The 15,472-nt window shown below is 41.2% G+C and overlaps 1 protein-coding gene across 1 annotated transcript in view; it reads right to left on the reverse strand.

The window, feature by feature from the left end:
• The window catches only part of dock1 (dedicator of cytokinesis 1), a 201,673-nt gene that overhangs the window by 166,551 nt on the left and 19,650 nt on the right, over positions 1–15,472 (reverse strand). Inside the window, exons 2-10 of the mRNA XM_020644719.3 lie at positions 9,496–9,579; positions 9,154–9,194; positions 8,949–9,004; positions 7,333–7,429; positions 6,929–7,077; positions 6,151–6,286; positions 3,565–3,722; positions 2,296–2,377; positions 1,562–1,697 (exon numbers count right to left, since the gene is read on the reverse strand). Of these exons, the coding sequence (XP_020500375.2) occupies positions 1,562–1,697; positions 2,296–2,377; positions 3,565–3,722; positions 6,151–6,286; positions 6,929–7,077; positions 7,333–7,429; positions 8,949–9,004; positions 9,154–9,194; positions 9,496–9,579 (939 nt within the window). The remainder of the gene's footprint in view (positions 1–1,561; positions 1,698–2,295; positions 2,378–3,564; positions 3,723–6,150; positions 6,287–6,928; positions 7,078–7,332; positions 7,430–8,948; positions 9,005–9,153; positions 9,195–9,495; positions 9,580–15,472) is intronic.

Below are 15,472 nucleotides of genomic sequence, written 5' to 3' on the forward strand. Positions count from 1 at the left end.
CTGATCACACCAAACCAAATCCATGTGATGTTAAAAGAAATTCAACCAAAAGTTCAGCAAAGCTTGGATTTTCAGTCTGCTGTTCAGTAACACTCTAATTCTGTTCACATTTTCAAACAAGTGCTTCTGCATTATATAGAACGAAGAGGCATTAAAAATATTTTTGAGATGATAACAAATTAGAACCAGCAAAGGATATGATGTCACCAATCTGAGGTAGCTAGCTACTTTATAAAAATGGACTAGAGTGCACTTACAGTACACCCCTTTTCCACTGTTCTAGCACTGGTTTATGTGACAGTTCCTAATCTGGAACCAGTTCTTTGTGTTTTGACCCCCAATTAATTGGCTCTTGTCCAGAAAAACTCATTGCTGGTAAATTAAACCCAAAATAAGAAACAACACTTCTGAATTTGACACAACTGAAGTGAGTTAAGACTTACAAAAGAGCAAATATTTGTGTGAGTAACATGATTTTTTATTCCCAACAGTTTAGAGGTCAATCATGTAAAACCCTGTTTCTTTGTGCGGCTCAAAAGGAGAACATCCCAAAAAAATCAGGCTCTCCATCACGCTGTGTGCAACCGCAATGATGACGATGATGTCTAACGAAAAGCCCTCATAAATCAGGCTGTCGTTTACCATCTCCTGAAGTGGCACTAGGAAAATACGACTCTGAATGAGGGGTATCATTTTCTCTGTAGGGGAACCGAGGGCAGAACACCAATCTAATTAGTTTGCCATACGCCTGGCAGCTTGCCACCATGAGTTAAATCAAGCTGTAATTTCTCTTTCTACGTCAAGTTGGATGTCTCTGAATTGAAGCCAAATATATGAACTCATCTGGGCAAGGACTTACTTTGAAATGTAAAGCAAACAAATGAGTTTTAGGGATATTCAAGCTGATTTAGGGCCCTTAAAGTTCTGAGATAATAATTGTTACATATATAGATCAATCTTTACACAAAGATGTAGCCCAAACTGCCTGACATAACAAGAATAACATTGCCATTATGAGCTTCACAATAGAGGCTGGAATCAAAGAAAACAAATATTAGACCTGGCCTCATATATTATTGCAAATGACTGGAAGTCCATAGACTGTTGAGCTGTCTTTGAATGTGCCCCAAGTGTTATGAGCTTTTAGAAATGGCTTGATGTCCACTCATTTATATCATATGATCATTGAAACTCATCAATGTGAGTTAAATAATCTGGGGATAAAAAAATTACAGTTTGGTGCCACCAATTTGGTTTTAAAACAAGTTTAATTTGTTTTTATTGTCATAAATATTATATATATATCATATATATTTTGTGGTCATATGTATGGATTAAAAAAAACTGGGCCTGTAATAGAACCCTGTGGGACACCACGATTAATTACTGTTTGTTTTTTTACAGAGAAGTCACAGAGGGGAGCACATAATTCAAAGCAGTCATGTATGATCTGAGCCACCAAAAATAAAACGCATGAGTGAAACTGTGTACAAGTATACAGTGTTACTGGTTTAAAAGAAAAAAAGAGGTTATCTAGGAGTCTCAGAGTAATCTAATGTACCTGCAACTCCAAAGGGTCTTCTCAGTCCTGATGTCAGCTTCTTGGTGTTGTTGTCTCTAAGCTCCATGCGCCCGACTCTTACAATCTGACACACAAAGCTGATCTTCTCCCTCTTAAGATCTTCACTTCCCAAATCCTGATGAGAGAAAAACAGCAAAGTTATGACTAACAGCTCATGCAGAATATTTAGTCAAATATGATATATATTTGAGCTAAACAAAAAAAATATTACAACAACATTGCACAATTTTTGGTAAATATCCCCCGGGAAAATGAATATTGATTTAATATTGAATATTGACTTATCCATAACAGATTTGCTAGACTGCACACCAACAACTGATCAATTAAAAAGGACTTTCTTGAGTAAAGATGGGGTTGTGCTAAGGGCAAACTTCACCACAAATTGCTTCTGCAACAATTGTGATTGTGTCTACAAATTCATTTCCTGTGGACAATACCATCCAGAACCAGCAAAGTGCTCCCAGTGGGTGCACACTGACCCTTCTGCCCTTGGGCTTCCATTAGATAGAGGTGACTGCCTTGGTAAATACATACAGCGAGCCAGGCTCTTTCTGAGAGAGCTCAACAAATACAGGCTCTGCAAACAGGGTCCCACATGCCTCATAACATGGCTGAATAAACAGTCGACTATCACAGGCCAGCAAACACGCATACATACACACACACACATGCACGAACACAGAGTCACACATTCATGCAAGCAAACTCACCGTGAAGACTGCTCGGAGGTTATGAAGCTGGTCTATGTCCTTCACCAGACCTGAACTTGACCATTTCACCAGATAGTTTTCGCTGTGAACAATTCAGAGAAAGCATGACTTGGGTTATGATCTGTCTCAGCAATTCCTTATAATAAAGCTGAAAAAAAAATCATGACACATGGCATATACTATCTTTTCCTTCAAAGCTGTGGAAGCTTAAATATTTTTTCTGGCACAGATCCACTTGGGAAATATGCATGACGGATGTTGCATGCATTCAGAAGCCAAGATGCTCTTCTTGTGATAATTTGCTGTCAAAATCCTTAAACAATAGCAATGTGGATTAAGTGTAAGTAGGCCTACTATCTTGTACATAATGGGGTTGTCAAGAAAGCAGTATTCTGAGCACCAATATTAAACTCATCACTCATAAACCGGACGAAGTGTGTAGTGATGTTTGCGTCAGCACAGACCCTGCCCTCTGTCTGTGTTTTCAGGTTGTATTAACACGTTGCTGTTCTTGTATTTCTGGCTGTCAATCATTTTGCAGCGGTACCTATCTCACAGCCAACACCTCTCAAGTCAGGGCTAAATGAAACACAGCAACCAGGTGACATTACTGTCTCCTCGCACTAGATGCTAATAACTTGTCCAAGTTTGTGAGACGCCGGAAGGGACTTCAGTAAACTTCTGTATTTGCCCGACCCGTAAATGAGAAGAGTCTGCTTTGTAGAAGCTGTGTGAGAGCTGCAGGTGTGCGGGAGGACGGAGCACAGAGACACAAACACACACAATGGACAGGAAGAAGCGCGACAGCATCAAGGCTAAACAAGATCCAGCACATCACTGCTTTCACTTTTGTGGAGGAACGGACATCTTTATAAGTTGTTTGGTGTGTGCTGCTATCTCTTTAAACTTTGGCACTTTTTGATGCTACAGAATGGGGTTAGGGTTTCGAAAATTATGTCGTTTTTTGACAATCTTAGTACATAGAGGGGTTGGTTTCAATCTTGCACATGTGTGGTAAACATGCTGATTTATCATCTCTTGATTTACAGACAGCAACATGACGTGTTTTTGAGAAATAGACTATAGATTATACTAACCATCTCCACTGTGCTGGCTTCATTCAAATAAAACCAACATAGTGTAGACTGCTGCAAACAAAATATTTTACTCTTGCAACAGAGTGGACATTAATCATTCAATTATTTGCAAACAGAAGAAAAGAATGAAACACAGAATGTGAGAGAAGTAAATAAGCACTTGCGGGTTTACCTGATAAACTTGGAATCGACCGGGTCGTAGAGAGACATGAGCACCTCTGCGTCCTCGCCGATCTTACACACAACATTCTTCAGAGTCACAAAGAGGGCGAACGCCGGTGTGGAGGCGAACTTTGCTTGCCTGGTCAGATCAATATTCTGCTTCTGAGACTGTGGGAGGGAAACAAAGATATTGAATTCAATATTGGGCATTCTTCCACAGCTTTCAGTCACATTCAGCTAGACCTCAGGCCTGCCTGATTTGAGCAATGAGTCCAGGAGAGGAACAACGTCGGTGTATGAAGAAAGAAATGCTGTGTGTGGGTGTGGCTGGCAACTGCACTTTGGATTATTGAGTGTCAGCCAATCGCCTCTGTGTCTTTCTGGATATTAAACAAGTTAAGAAGTGAGATTTAACAATGTCTATAAAGCTATCGATATCCATTTTAATGTATTCCACGCTGGAATAAAAAAGCCTTTACAGTCACTTGATCTCAAGAAGTGCATCTGCAGCGAACAGGCGGACTGATTGCGTGTCACCCTGGATGCCCTTCAAAAATATGCTGGTGCCAAATCATAAATATTTATCACACTGACCTGGACACTTTCTTATTGCCCATGCATATGCAATAAAGACCTCTGGATGAAAAGGTCACCCAAGATGAGACCACATAACTGCAGGGCACTTAGCGTCTGGCACTCCTACACGCTGCCAGCTGACATTCAGGTGAGGTATGCCACCGATACGCCAAGAGAAATAGACAGGGACTGTGGCCCAGTTCCTGACTTTCTGAAGCAGAAGTCAAGCTTGTTTGTGTACCAGGAGAGGCTCCTTTTCTGTACTTTCATCGTGCAAACAACAACCCCTCAATTCTAAATTGTAAAACATCGGTTTCTGATGTTTATCTAACAATGAAAAATACTTTATCCACCTGGTTGATATTGTTATATTCTCTGTAGACTTGTGCTATTTTGATTTAAAAAGGAAAACTTCATTCAATGGTTACTTTAAAACCCCACAAGAGGCTCTTCAAAGTTTGTGCTACTGTGTAAATTACATGAGGAAGCTGTTTTGTTTTTTTTTTCATTAGTTTTAAAAATAGTGAAGTATTTAAAGATAGAGTCAGCAGCTTTTTCAAACAAAATCAAATATAGGCTTGTGCAAAAAGTAATGCTGCTCAATCGTCACTTATGGGCCTCACTGTCCTATCGCTACAATAATAAAAGGCCTAAAAAGCCCAAAAAATAAATCTTCAAAAAAGAGGAAGGGTGGTTCCTCTGCAGGTGCAATGAACAAGCAGCGGTTCATATAGTCCAGAGAAACCTTTGTAAATGATGTCTCATATTAAAGACTCAAATGATGTGATTGGATACAATCCAACATATACGTAACTACCTCTTTTTTTTTTTTTTTTTCTTGGAAGAAAATCTGTAATTCACTCATCATATTGGTTGTCTAAAAAGAAAATTGAGGGAACAATTGGGTTTCTCCTTCAGAAGCAAATCCTGGTTGTATTTTGTATGTTATAAGAAACTTATTCAAGCAACATTTTTATCAGAAATTATGTGAGATGATCTTTATATACATGCTACATCATCTTCATGGAAACGTTGGACTCAGTGTACCATGCTGCGTTGTGATTTGTCTATGGTACGGGTTTCCTGCACACATCATTGTGTCTTGTGTGATTTAACTTCCTGGTACAACCGAAGGGTGGAGCATTGGAACATGTGTCTTTATAAGGCCTTCCTATATGATGTGCCTACTTCTCTTCTGACTCCTTCAAACTCTCAGTAGCTCTAACCCTGTGTGTCAGTTCAGACCTTTATTGTCCCTGGAAGGTAAATGTATCATTTCTTTAACTCGCTCTGTATTTGGTAGAAAAGCTTTCAGTGATTTTGCTCCATCATCCTGGTCCGAGCTAAGGCGTCACCTTACACCAGAGCATGATTTTAATGATGATTATAAAACTAGAGGATGAGTTTATAACATTAACTAAAAGATAAATCAACCAGGGTATACACATTACTTACTGCTTAGCACTGATCATTTTAATGTCTGATGTCATTTCTGCTTGTTATGGTCTTTTTGTTCTTAGTGCAAAACCTTGTGTGAAATTCTTTTGTTGTCTTTATATCTCAACGGGAAATTCCTGGTAACATAAAAATATATAAAATTGAAGAGTACAAAGAAATCCATCCTGTACTTAAAATATTTAAGGCAGAACCAAAGTAGGAGACCAACCAATCTGCTATGACACCCCAAGAAGAGCGGGGTTTAAAATATTGATATTTTTGTGCAGCAGATTGGAGTGAAAGCAACAGTAGAGGGAAGCAGCTTCTAATGAAGACAGATGAGGGGTCATTTAACACAATTCTCTTGTCTGGGGAGCGGTAATCGTTTCTCTAATGCAAATAATGTAACTGGAACTATTTGACTCAGGATGAGATTGAAAAAAAATGGAAAGTATGAGATCAACAACTGACAGCATTCAGATCTCATCATCCGTGTTCCTGTGCTTTTACTCATCTTCACTTCAGGTTTATTGAAGGTGTTTAAAACTCATAAGAGGCACTAGAAGATCTTCTGTGGTTGTACCTTCTCCTCTTGTATCCGATCCTCGATTTGTTTGGAGGCCGCCTCGTGTGCTCTGAACAAGCTGACAGTGCTGGTGATCTCTGGGTCCAGAATGTTTCCATCTTCGTCTCTGACCACCAGATCCAGATCAAGGTACCTTAAATCAAAAACGGGGGGAGAGTAAATGAGTAAAAGCAGCATCAAGATGCAGAACACACACAATACACAATACTATGCAAGATAAATGTATTCACATAAACTAAATGAGGATAAAAACAGACATTGACTGAATGCCACCACTCCCTCTTACTCATTCCATCCTCATCATGTCATTTCCCAAAAGCTCACTATTTTTCTTCTTTTTTTTTTCTCAAAGCTCCTATTCCACTCTCTCTTCTTCGGAGGGAGTCTGTGCAGATCCCAGCATGCTGCCAACATGCAGTCAGTGTATTTCATCACCTCATCACTCCCTGCGTCTGCAGAGGCAAAACCCATTTCTCTACCTGGCCAGAGGTTCAAAGTTTCATCACAGGAGAAGAATGGAGCTTCACAATTTTTTTTTTTTTTTTTTTTTTAACAGATCTTCACCGCAGACAAAGCACGAGCTGTCATTTCATGATGGAATACAGTATAGCTTCCTGGAGTAGAATCCCTCCGGTTTGTCGTCGAGCTAAGTGATGACCTGTCTTTTTCTATTGACTGACCTAATCCAACAAGAGTCTTTTTTTTAACCGCATAGATACTAGCTGCGGAGGACGGGAAGGACATAGATAAGAGCCTCTAAAGAGCTGATCCTCACTTGTTGCCGTAGTCTATCTTGGAGGTGACTCTCTGTTTGAGCTCAGCGAGCTCGTCCTGCGGGAGGGTGCCGGACAGGATCTGTGAACGCCACTCGATCAGGTCGTAGATCATGTCGCGGACAGAGTTGAACATCTCACGTTTGTCCCCCTGGAGGCGGAAAACAGACAGATGAACATGTGTACAGCTGAGAAACTGGAGGACGTTTAAGACTTCAGGGTGGTTCAGTCCTGCAGGACACCACATGCAAACACCTGCAGGTACAGGACAGTGAAGGGAGGCAAAGTTCTTCACTCATTTAAGTGTTTATTTTTGTCGCCCTCTGACATTGATGTATTGCCTTCTCTGTTCAAAAAGCATACATGACATGAATGTATATGTAGGAGTGTGTAAAGGATTTCTTACCACATATAAGTCCCTCCATATTGTTGCCCACTCCCGCAGTGTGGTAGTGACCTCCGTAACCAGGGGCAGCTCTGTGGGAATAACCGTCTCCTTTTGCCTGCAAAGAAAATGAAAAATGTTTTGTTGACCTTTCTGCCATTTACTCTCCACACTGAGACGCTGTCAGAATCAAACACTGCATGTTGCCTGTTAATAATTCATCATTCTTATCATCTATTTACTTCTTTGATCGCATCATTAAGTTGTGATTATTTGTTTTTTTTGTTTTTTTTAAAGCCTTCCTCCATGTTCTGGGTTGATTTTAAGGACTTTGAAGTTTTCGGGGTTTATCCCTTTTTTTGTGTGCGTGTTTTGCAAGTGAAATCAGAGAAGACAGATAAAAACAAAACAGTGGCAGAAAGTTGTGCAAAAACAAACACACTTGTCAAGTCCTATCAAGTGCAGATCTTTCCACTTCAACAACCTTCAGGCCGTCTGTATCTGTGAGGCTGTTGTGTTAAAAAAAAAAAAACTTAAATTCAGTTCTTTTTTTGAAGCCAAAAAATAAATACAAACTCCTCAGTAGGTCAGAAGATCTTTTGGGAGGACAAACTTTAGAACTATTTGTTTTTCTATTTGATGTGTGATTCTGTCCTAACTAGGCTCAAATGGATTTTCACCCCCATCGTAATAACCATATTCTTCCTAATACGGATTTATAATTAATGTTGTTAGTGCATAAAATTAGAAGCACTTCTCAAGCTTATGAAAACTAGAATCATAGCCTAAAGTTTATATGAATTCCTCTGCCAACAAGTCTAAATGAGTGAGGTCACTGTGGCCTTCACTTTTGACATCTGACCACAACAATCTAATCGGCTCCTCCTGGAGTCCGATTGAATCCCTCCAGAACTTCCTGAGATGGGAGGTTTACGGCCTAACCGATATGGAAGTTTTGGAGCCGATACGGACGTCGATATTTTGGAGAGTGGTAAAGATTTTTAATGAAGACATTATGGTCTCTCAACTGGAAAGTAACTGTGCATGTACATGCATCACTGCTTGACACTCTGGAGAGTGATGATGCTTGTTGTAATCCATATAGCGCCCTCTGCTGGTGAAAGATAACTGCTAGTGTAATACAACGATACTCAAATGAAATGCTATTTGACTGGTGAATACATCTAGTAATACCAGCACATATCTGTGATAAAAATGAGCCGATACCGATAGTCACTGGGTATGCTTGACGGATGATATCGGCTGGCTGATAAATCGGTCGGGCTCTAAGGAGGTTTACTGGGGAGGAATAACAGGCAGAAAGGGTTTGCCAGGCAAATATGCCACAGCAATGTAGGATTTTGTCCATTCCTTTAAAACACGTCAGAATGTATCCTATTAGATATTTACATTATATCACAATAAGCTCATCAATTCATTTTAATGTAATTCCTTTGGTCAGCATCAAGTCTTCTCGGAATCTGCAGTAACAGTCTCTGCGGAGTAACCAAAAGAACTGCGACATATGACCTGTGTTAGTTGACCTACGATACACATTCACAATGTGAAACTAAGAAGAACGTCAGTTCAAAAAACGTGCGAGTGCTAATCGAAAGCAAAAGTGAAGAAGCACTGACCCATTGCCCTCGACCGTGGCCTCTTTCAGGTGAATGTAGCAGGCAGGAAATATGCCCTGGAAGAGAAAGAGACCACAATGCAAACAAGCTCGTGATTTAAATGAAACAACATTTATAAACATGCACAACTAAATGTGTGAGAACCGAAAACAAATGCCCTGTAACTTGTTTATGACTGTGTAAAACCTGTTTATTAGTCACTCACCTTTTTGGATCTTCTTCTTAGCCTATGGCCTCTGTACCAATCTGATGGAGAACACAATGGTGTTAAATGTGTGAAGTCAATTGGACAGAAGAAGAATAAAACCCTGCTCTGAAGTTAACTTCTATTTATTGATTGATAATAAAAGCTGTAAAAACACGCCTTATTGAGGAGGGCAGAGCTGCTACTGCCTTCATTTACAGCATCATAAAGATTCTCACTTTTATTGAACACGTGTACAAACATTTGACAAAACACAAGCAGGACGAGTGATGACAGGAAGATCATGTCAGACATTGGCGTGTCAGCTTTGATCGTGCGTGTCATTAGTACCCACGTTCTCACCTTCATATGTCTCAAGTATGTGCACTGTGTCTCCAATCTGCAGCGACAGCTCCTCCTCTCCCCGGGCATCATAGTTATAGATTGCTGCAGAAAGAGGAGAGAGGAGAATAAGATGAGAAGGAGGAGGAGGAGGAGGAGATATAACAGAGGGGGGAGAGGGGGGGGAAAAAAAGGCAATAAAGTGTTTGGCTCCCTCGTGGCGCTAATTGTGTGGCACTGCAATGTGTAGAAGAGGCATCACACATCCACAGGATGTCCACCCACGCAGTCTGACACTGTGTGACGGCTGGGCCTGGCACTGTCAAGGCTGTAATATCAACACATTTCTGCCACCCACTAGAAGGAAACCAAGGAACGGCAAAACGGCAATAATGCCTGAGGAAAACAAATCTCCTCAAAATTACAGCAAAAAAAAAGACGAAGCGATAATAAAATATTGCAGGTAGGGATGCACCGATGCATCGGTTCAACATGGGTAGCGCCGATATCGGCCCTGTTGACAGACATCGGCACATCTGCAAATAAGGTTGTGTTAGCCAATGTTTGTTTGTTGTGCCATATCAATTTACAGTTGACATCTAATATAGGAGAAGAGGACAGGTGAAGTCACCTTATGAATAAACTGACTTGTTTTCACTGTCAAACATGAGACAAAATGTTGACTTGTGGGAGTAACACCAAAAGGAGTCATGAAACAAAGGGCGGAATCTGCAATCGGCTAAATTGTTATTTATCGGTATCGGCCCTGGTTTTACCAATCGGTGTATCGCTAATTGCAGTGTTACAGAATTGAATGAGTTTTCTCAAATAAGACAAACAGGTATGTATAGAACAGATAAGGTTTCTTGGACCATTATACAAAAAACACATTTTGTTTGCTAAATGAAAAGGAATCAATCGGACGAGGAGAGGGAATGTGCTAGAAAGCGATACGATAGCACATAACACGACTCGACAACAAGTCACGACACGAGTCCCACATTAGTGATAATTCAATGATTACAGCGATTCTGTGATAATCAATAGATGATATTTGAAGAGATAAAGTGCAGAATGTATTTTTTTTTTATTTAGGGGCCCACCTCTAAATAAGACATTAAGAAAAGTTAAATCTTAAAAATATCTGGGGATAGAGCGCCGATAGCCTAGCGGTTCTTTTGCGCACCCAATGTACAGTGGCTAAAGTCCCTGTATCAGCGGCTGTGGGTTCGAAAACGACCTCTGCCCTTTGCTGCATGTAGTCCCCCTCTCTCCTCACAACATTTCCTGTCTCTTTTTGGCTGTCCTGTCCAATACAAGCAAAAAGGGAAAAAAAACAACAACCTCTCAATGTGATCAAAATGTGTTCAGCAGAGTCAGCAATTTCCTTCAAGAACACAGAAAAACATTGAAAACGACTGAGTTAGAAAACCTGAATCACTTTGCAAAAGTAGAAACTCTAATCAAAAACCAGAATCACACGATAATGATTTTCTGATACGCTCAACAATGTACTTTCCTCTCTTTCCTTGTAGATCTGCAAGTATAGGCAGCAGTAGCTCAGTCTGTAGGGACTTGGGTTGGGAATCGGAGGGTCGCCGGTTCAAGTCCCGGACCACAGACCAAATTCGGAAATTGGTCTGATAGCTGGAGAGGTGCCAGTCCAATTCCTGAGCACTGCCTAGGTACCCTTGAGCAAGGCACCAAACCCCAAAAACTGCTCTTGAGCACTCGCTGTGAGCAGCCCCCTCCCTCTGAGACCTCTTCATTAATGCATGTCCATCGGATCCTGTTTGTGTAGCATGTTCATTAGACAGAATGTAAAACTGAATTTCCCCTCGCAGGATTAATAAAGGATAAATTATTATTATGGAGGCTGTTCTCTCATCATCCAATGTGTTGTCGAAGCTTCAACATCTCAAGGTCATATTAGAAACAACAATGAAATCCTGAGTGATGACACATGTTCTCTCATTCAGAGGGAGGTGAACAATATGAAGATGTTAAACCAGCCATGACCGACACCTGTCTAAAGTACAAGACCCCTGTACACACACACACACACCTCCACACAGCCAATACTCTGACAGCATGACCGGTGGCTGTGTTAAGAGGATACCTGCAGGCAGAAATGACACCAGTGAGTGTGTATGCATGTCCTGCTGTGGGAATGCATGCAGGGCAGCTTCAACAAGAGGTTTCCAGTGGTGAATGATGGCTTAATTAAAAAAAGACCCTCGCCGCGGGCAACGGAGCCTTCACAGCGCTCTGCCGGCACATTACATGAATCCAGTGTTTTCTCCCACAATCACCTGCCATCGGAGAGGCCGATTATGTTTCATTACAATGTCAGGTGGCGCACAACAACAGTTTATTTTCTTTTTCATTCTGGTACAGTTTAGCTCTAAAGTTGTTATGGTGGACACATATCAGGAACAAAGAACTCTGAGGTCGCTTTTGCAACAAACACCGGTAAAAATGCTCCTGCACTCTCTCACACACACATACACACACACACAAAATCACCAATATTAATAAGCTAACTAGCAGCTAAATCATAACAAATAAGAAGACATCATACAGGTACGTCTGCTGTTGCCATGGTGCTTTCAGAGGCTCTCTTCCAGCCCTGGAGACTGAGATCCGGCTCGTTGCTCTGCCCTCACTGTAGCACTGTGTGCAGGCATCAACCAAAAATCATGCAGGTTTCAATTAGGCTGTAAGTGAGGTCAAGGTCAGTGTTATTTCTAAAGTTGAAGTTACCGATAGAGAACTATTTGGATGAGTTGGCTGATGCATGTCTGTATCTGTATGTTTTTCTCATCCAAAAACCTTTTTGCAGAACACTTTATGCAGAAAACAAGACTTGAGTTGTTTGGAAACTGAGTTTGTCCAGCTGAGCGGTGATCTATATCCTTCTCCTCTGAGCAATGTCTGCTGCAGTTGTAGCCGAGAATCACAGCTGGGCAGACAGAGGTCTGCACACGGATTGTTAAAAGGTCCTGTGAGAAGTTTTTTAACTGGTTATGAAAAATAATGAAATTAATACTGATGCCTCTTTGTGATCTACAAAAGCAAATAAGACCATCAGTGACAAGATTGATTGTTTTCATAATGATATTAGTAATGCCTGAAACTGCTGCCGCAGGGTAGGCGTCAGACAAAAGGTTTACCGGTGCACTGCAGAAACAGCCTTTTCTTGATATCTGATGGCAAAGATTCAAGATAAATGCTACATTAGACTTTTAAGAGAAGGCAGGATACACTACTTGAACGTGTACAGGAACAAAATCAGCAAAGATAAAAAAGATACCCCTTTAGTCCACAGAGGTCACCAAAATTAAACAGAACTGAAAGTCTCTCACAGAAGCTTTCATTAAGTTATTTGTGAGCCTTCTGAGAACCATATAGAGTCATACAAGAGTCAAATCTGTAAATACCTCAAATAAAATGTGTAACCATATTAGTCGCCATAATTGGTAAATGGTTAATTTTTTTCATCCAAACCAATATAAGTACCACACTGCTAAATCCTATATTGGTTGGATTCTCATTTGGATTTCTGATAGAGCAAAGAAGTTCAATAAAGCCGTGGTTTATGTGACATTACAGCCTAATCAGAGGCTCTGAGATCAGACTTTCAGTTAGCAGTACAGCATGTGTCAGATCAGACAAATCTTGTATTAGACGGTATAATGAAGAGCAACATAAAGAAACATCAGAAGGAAAGAGGCCACAGCTGAATGAGCTGTCCATCACATGCAAGTGTAAAGGTTTGTAATTTGGCAAGAGGAAATGTCTACAAAGTAATGACAACATATGCAAAACAAAAAGAGGAAGAGGTAGTGGGTGAAGGAGGAGACCCTCGCAGACCACAAATAGTAGAAACACGTACAGCTGAGCAATGACCATGCAGTTACCCAATCCCTCTTCCACTCTGAGGGTCTGTATCTGTATCAGCAAGAAAAGCATTTAAGTCAGCCAACGACCAATTCAGTTTTCACTGGATTAAAAAGAAAATCCATGTTTAGCCTGTTTCGTTCAGCCTTTTGTTGTTTTGTTATCAAAGTGTGCGTGCGTACACACGTGCCTGCATTTTTCAATTACCAGAACAATCTGATGAGCCCGGCGAATATACCAGAACATGAGCCATGTAAGGGTTGACAATGGAACAAAAGAAGAACCCAGGAAATGAATTTGGTGGTACCACACTGGCTTACAAAAGGTTCCCTACAGGGGGAGAAAGCAACAAAACAATCAAAGGGAGGTGGGATCAATCTGTGTGCAACCATCACAGAGCAGCCTGCGCTCCATTAAAGCATCATTAAGAGCAGCCAGAAAAGTCTGCAAAGCCGTCGACTGCTGCATCTGTGTGTTTGTTTGGAACTGGGTCACAGGTCCGGCTGACTCAGCGTGTTCTCCAAACGGAAGGTGCTGAGAGGGATCAGCCCGAACAAAAAGCTCTGATTAGAGACACAAAGCATCATATTTCATCGGAAAATGAAGGCTGCCCCTGTGATCCCCGCCAATGGAACTAGGTCGCAATTCAAACTAATGGGAGCTCAGAGAGCATGGGGGGAAAATCTCTAAATGAACGCTAACGGCACCCTGGGAAGATGCTGAGTAAATGACAGCCATCAAACACAATCCTGACAATGATGGTGGAATTCTACACGAGAATCCATTGCGACTCTGGTCACGTGGGGGTTGGGTGACAGCTCTGATTGCTCATAAACCTGGATTTGCATACCCAAGAACACAACTGATGTCAATTCAGGAGCAGCGAGGGGGAGAGAACCCATCAGAGGAAGGAGACGAAGAGGAAGTGAACCACAGTCTCACCGGAGAACGGCATGCAAATGATTTTCTCCAAACGTGATAAACAGAGGCATCATTTGCCAGGGGCTCATTACCACACATAACCTCTTGCATAAGGCTGTGCACACTCATCAGAGGAAACGAGTGAGGAATCAGATTACAGACCCTGCACACATCTACGCCCACAATTATAAGCGGCCTCGAATAAACATGGGCCTGATTGTAATTCCACACTTTAGGCTCACTAATAACCCGCACTAATCCACGCCGAGTCTAACATATCATTACCCTGACATGAGAATACAGTATGCTGATGTAGGAGGAGGGCATGGGGAAAGAGAAGAGGGCAGAAAATTATAGTTGGTACAAAAAAAGCAAAAAATAAATAAATAAAAAATTGGTTGATTTAGTACAAAGTCTCTGTGGGCTGTGAGCCCGCAGAGGGAGCCAGAAAGGAAATCCCCCGACAAGAGGATTCTCCAGGAGGAAAAGGCAGAGGGGAGCGTTGGGGGGCGACTCTCGGTCTGGTGTGGGCTGGGTTTTTTTCAGGAAAATCTCGAAAAGTCATCGTGGAATACGAGAGGAATAGCGAAACCTCAGCCAAAGCAGTGTCATTAAGTGGGCTCTGAAATTAAGGCTGTGTAATCTGAAAATCACCAGAAGGGGAGTGAGCGTGATGATGAATGATTTTTAGATGACTTGCAGACTGATTTTCTCAGCAACTTGAAACTCACTGGTGGTACAGTGAGGTCTGACAGTTGACCTATTTGTTGCATTTTCCAATTATTTTTAGCTATATGACATTCTGAAGCATGCACTGCCAGAGCAACAGCATAACTGCTTGTAAACTGTACGAACCACGACTCAAAATGACAATAAAACCGGAGAATGAAGCAGAAATTTAGTGTGGAATAATCTCTACATCTAAATACAGATTCTGTAGGCGCGGCTGGACTGGATTTTGGTATCAGAATTATTCTGGTTTCCAAGTGTAATTGTCAACTCGCATATACTTTTGAGTGCTATGGCTGATTGCAGGAGAACAGTAGAAATTGGAGAATTGGGGGGTGGGGGGGTGGGGGGGTAGGGCACCGTATTGCAATCCAAAAACCCATTGGCAGTCATTTAACCACAATTCAGCTTTAATTCAAGTCTAAAAATAAATATCTGCGAATAATTG

This window comes from Labrus bergylta, chromosome 21 (genome assembly GCF_963930695.1).
Source record: "Labrus bergylta chromosome 21, fLabBer1.1, whole genome shotgun sequence".
Classification (NCBI taxonomy): Eukaryota; Metazoa; Chordata; class Actinopteri; order Labriformes; family Labridae; genus Labrus; species Labrus bergylta.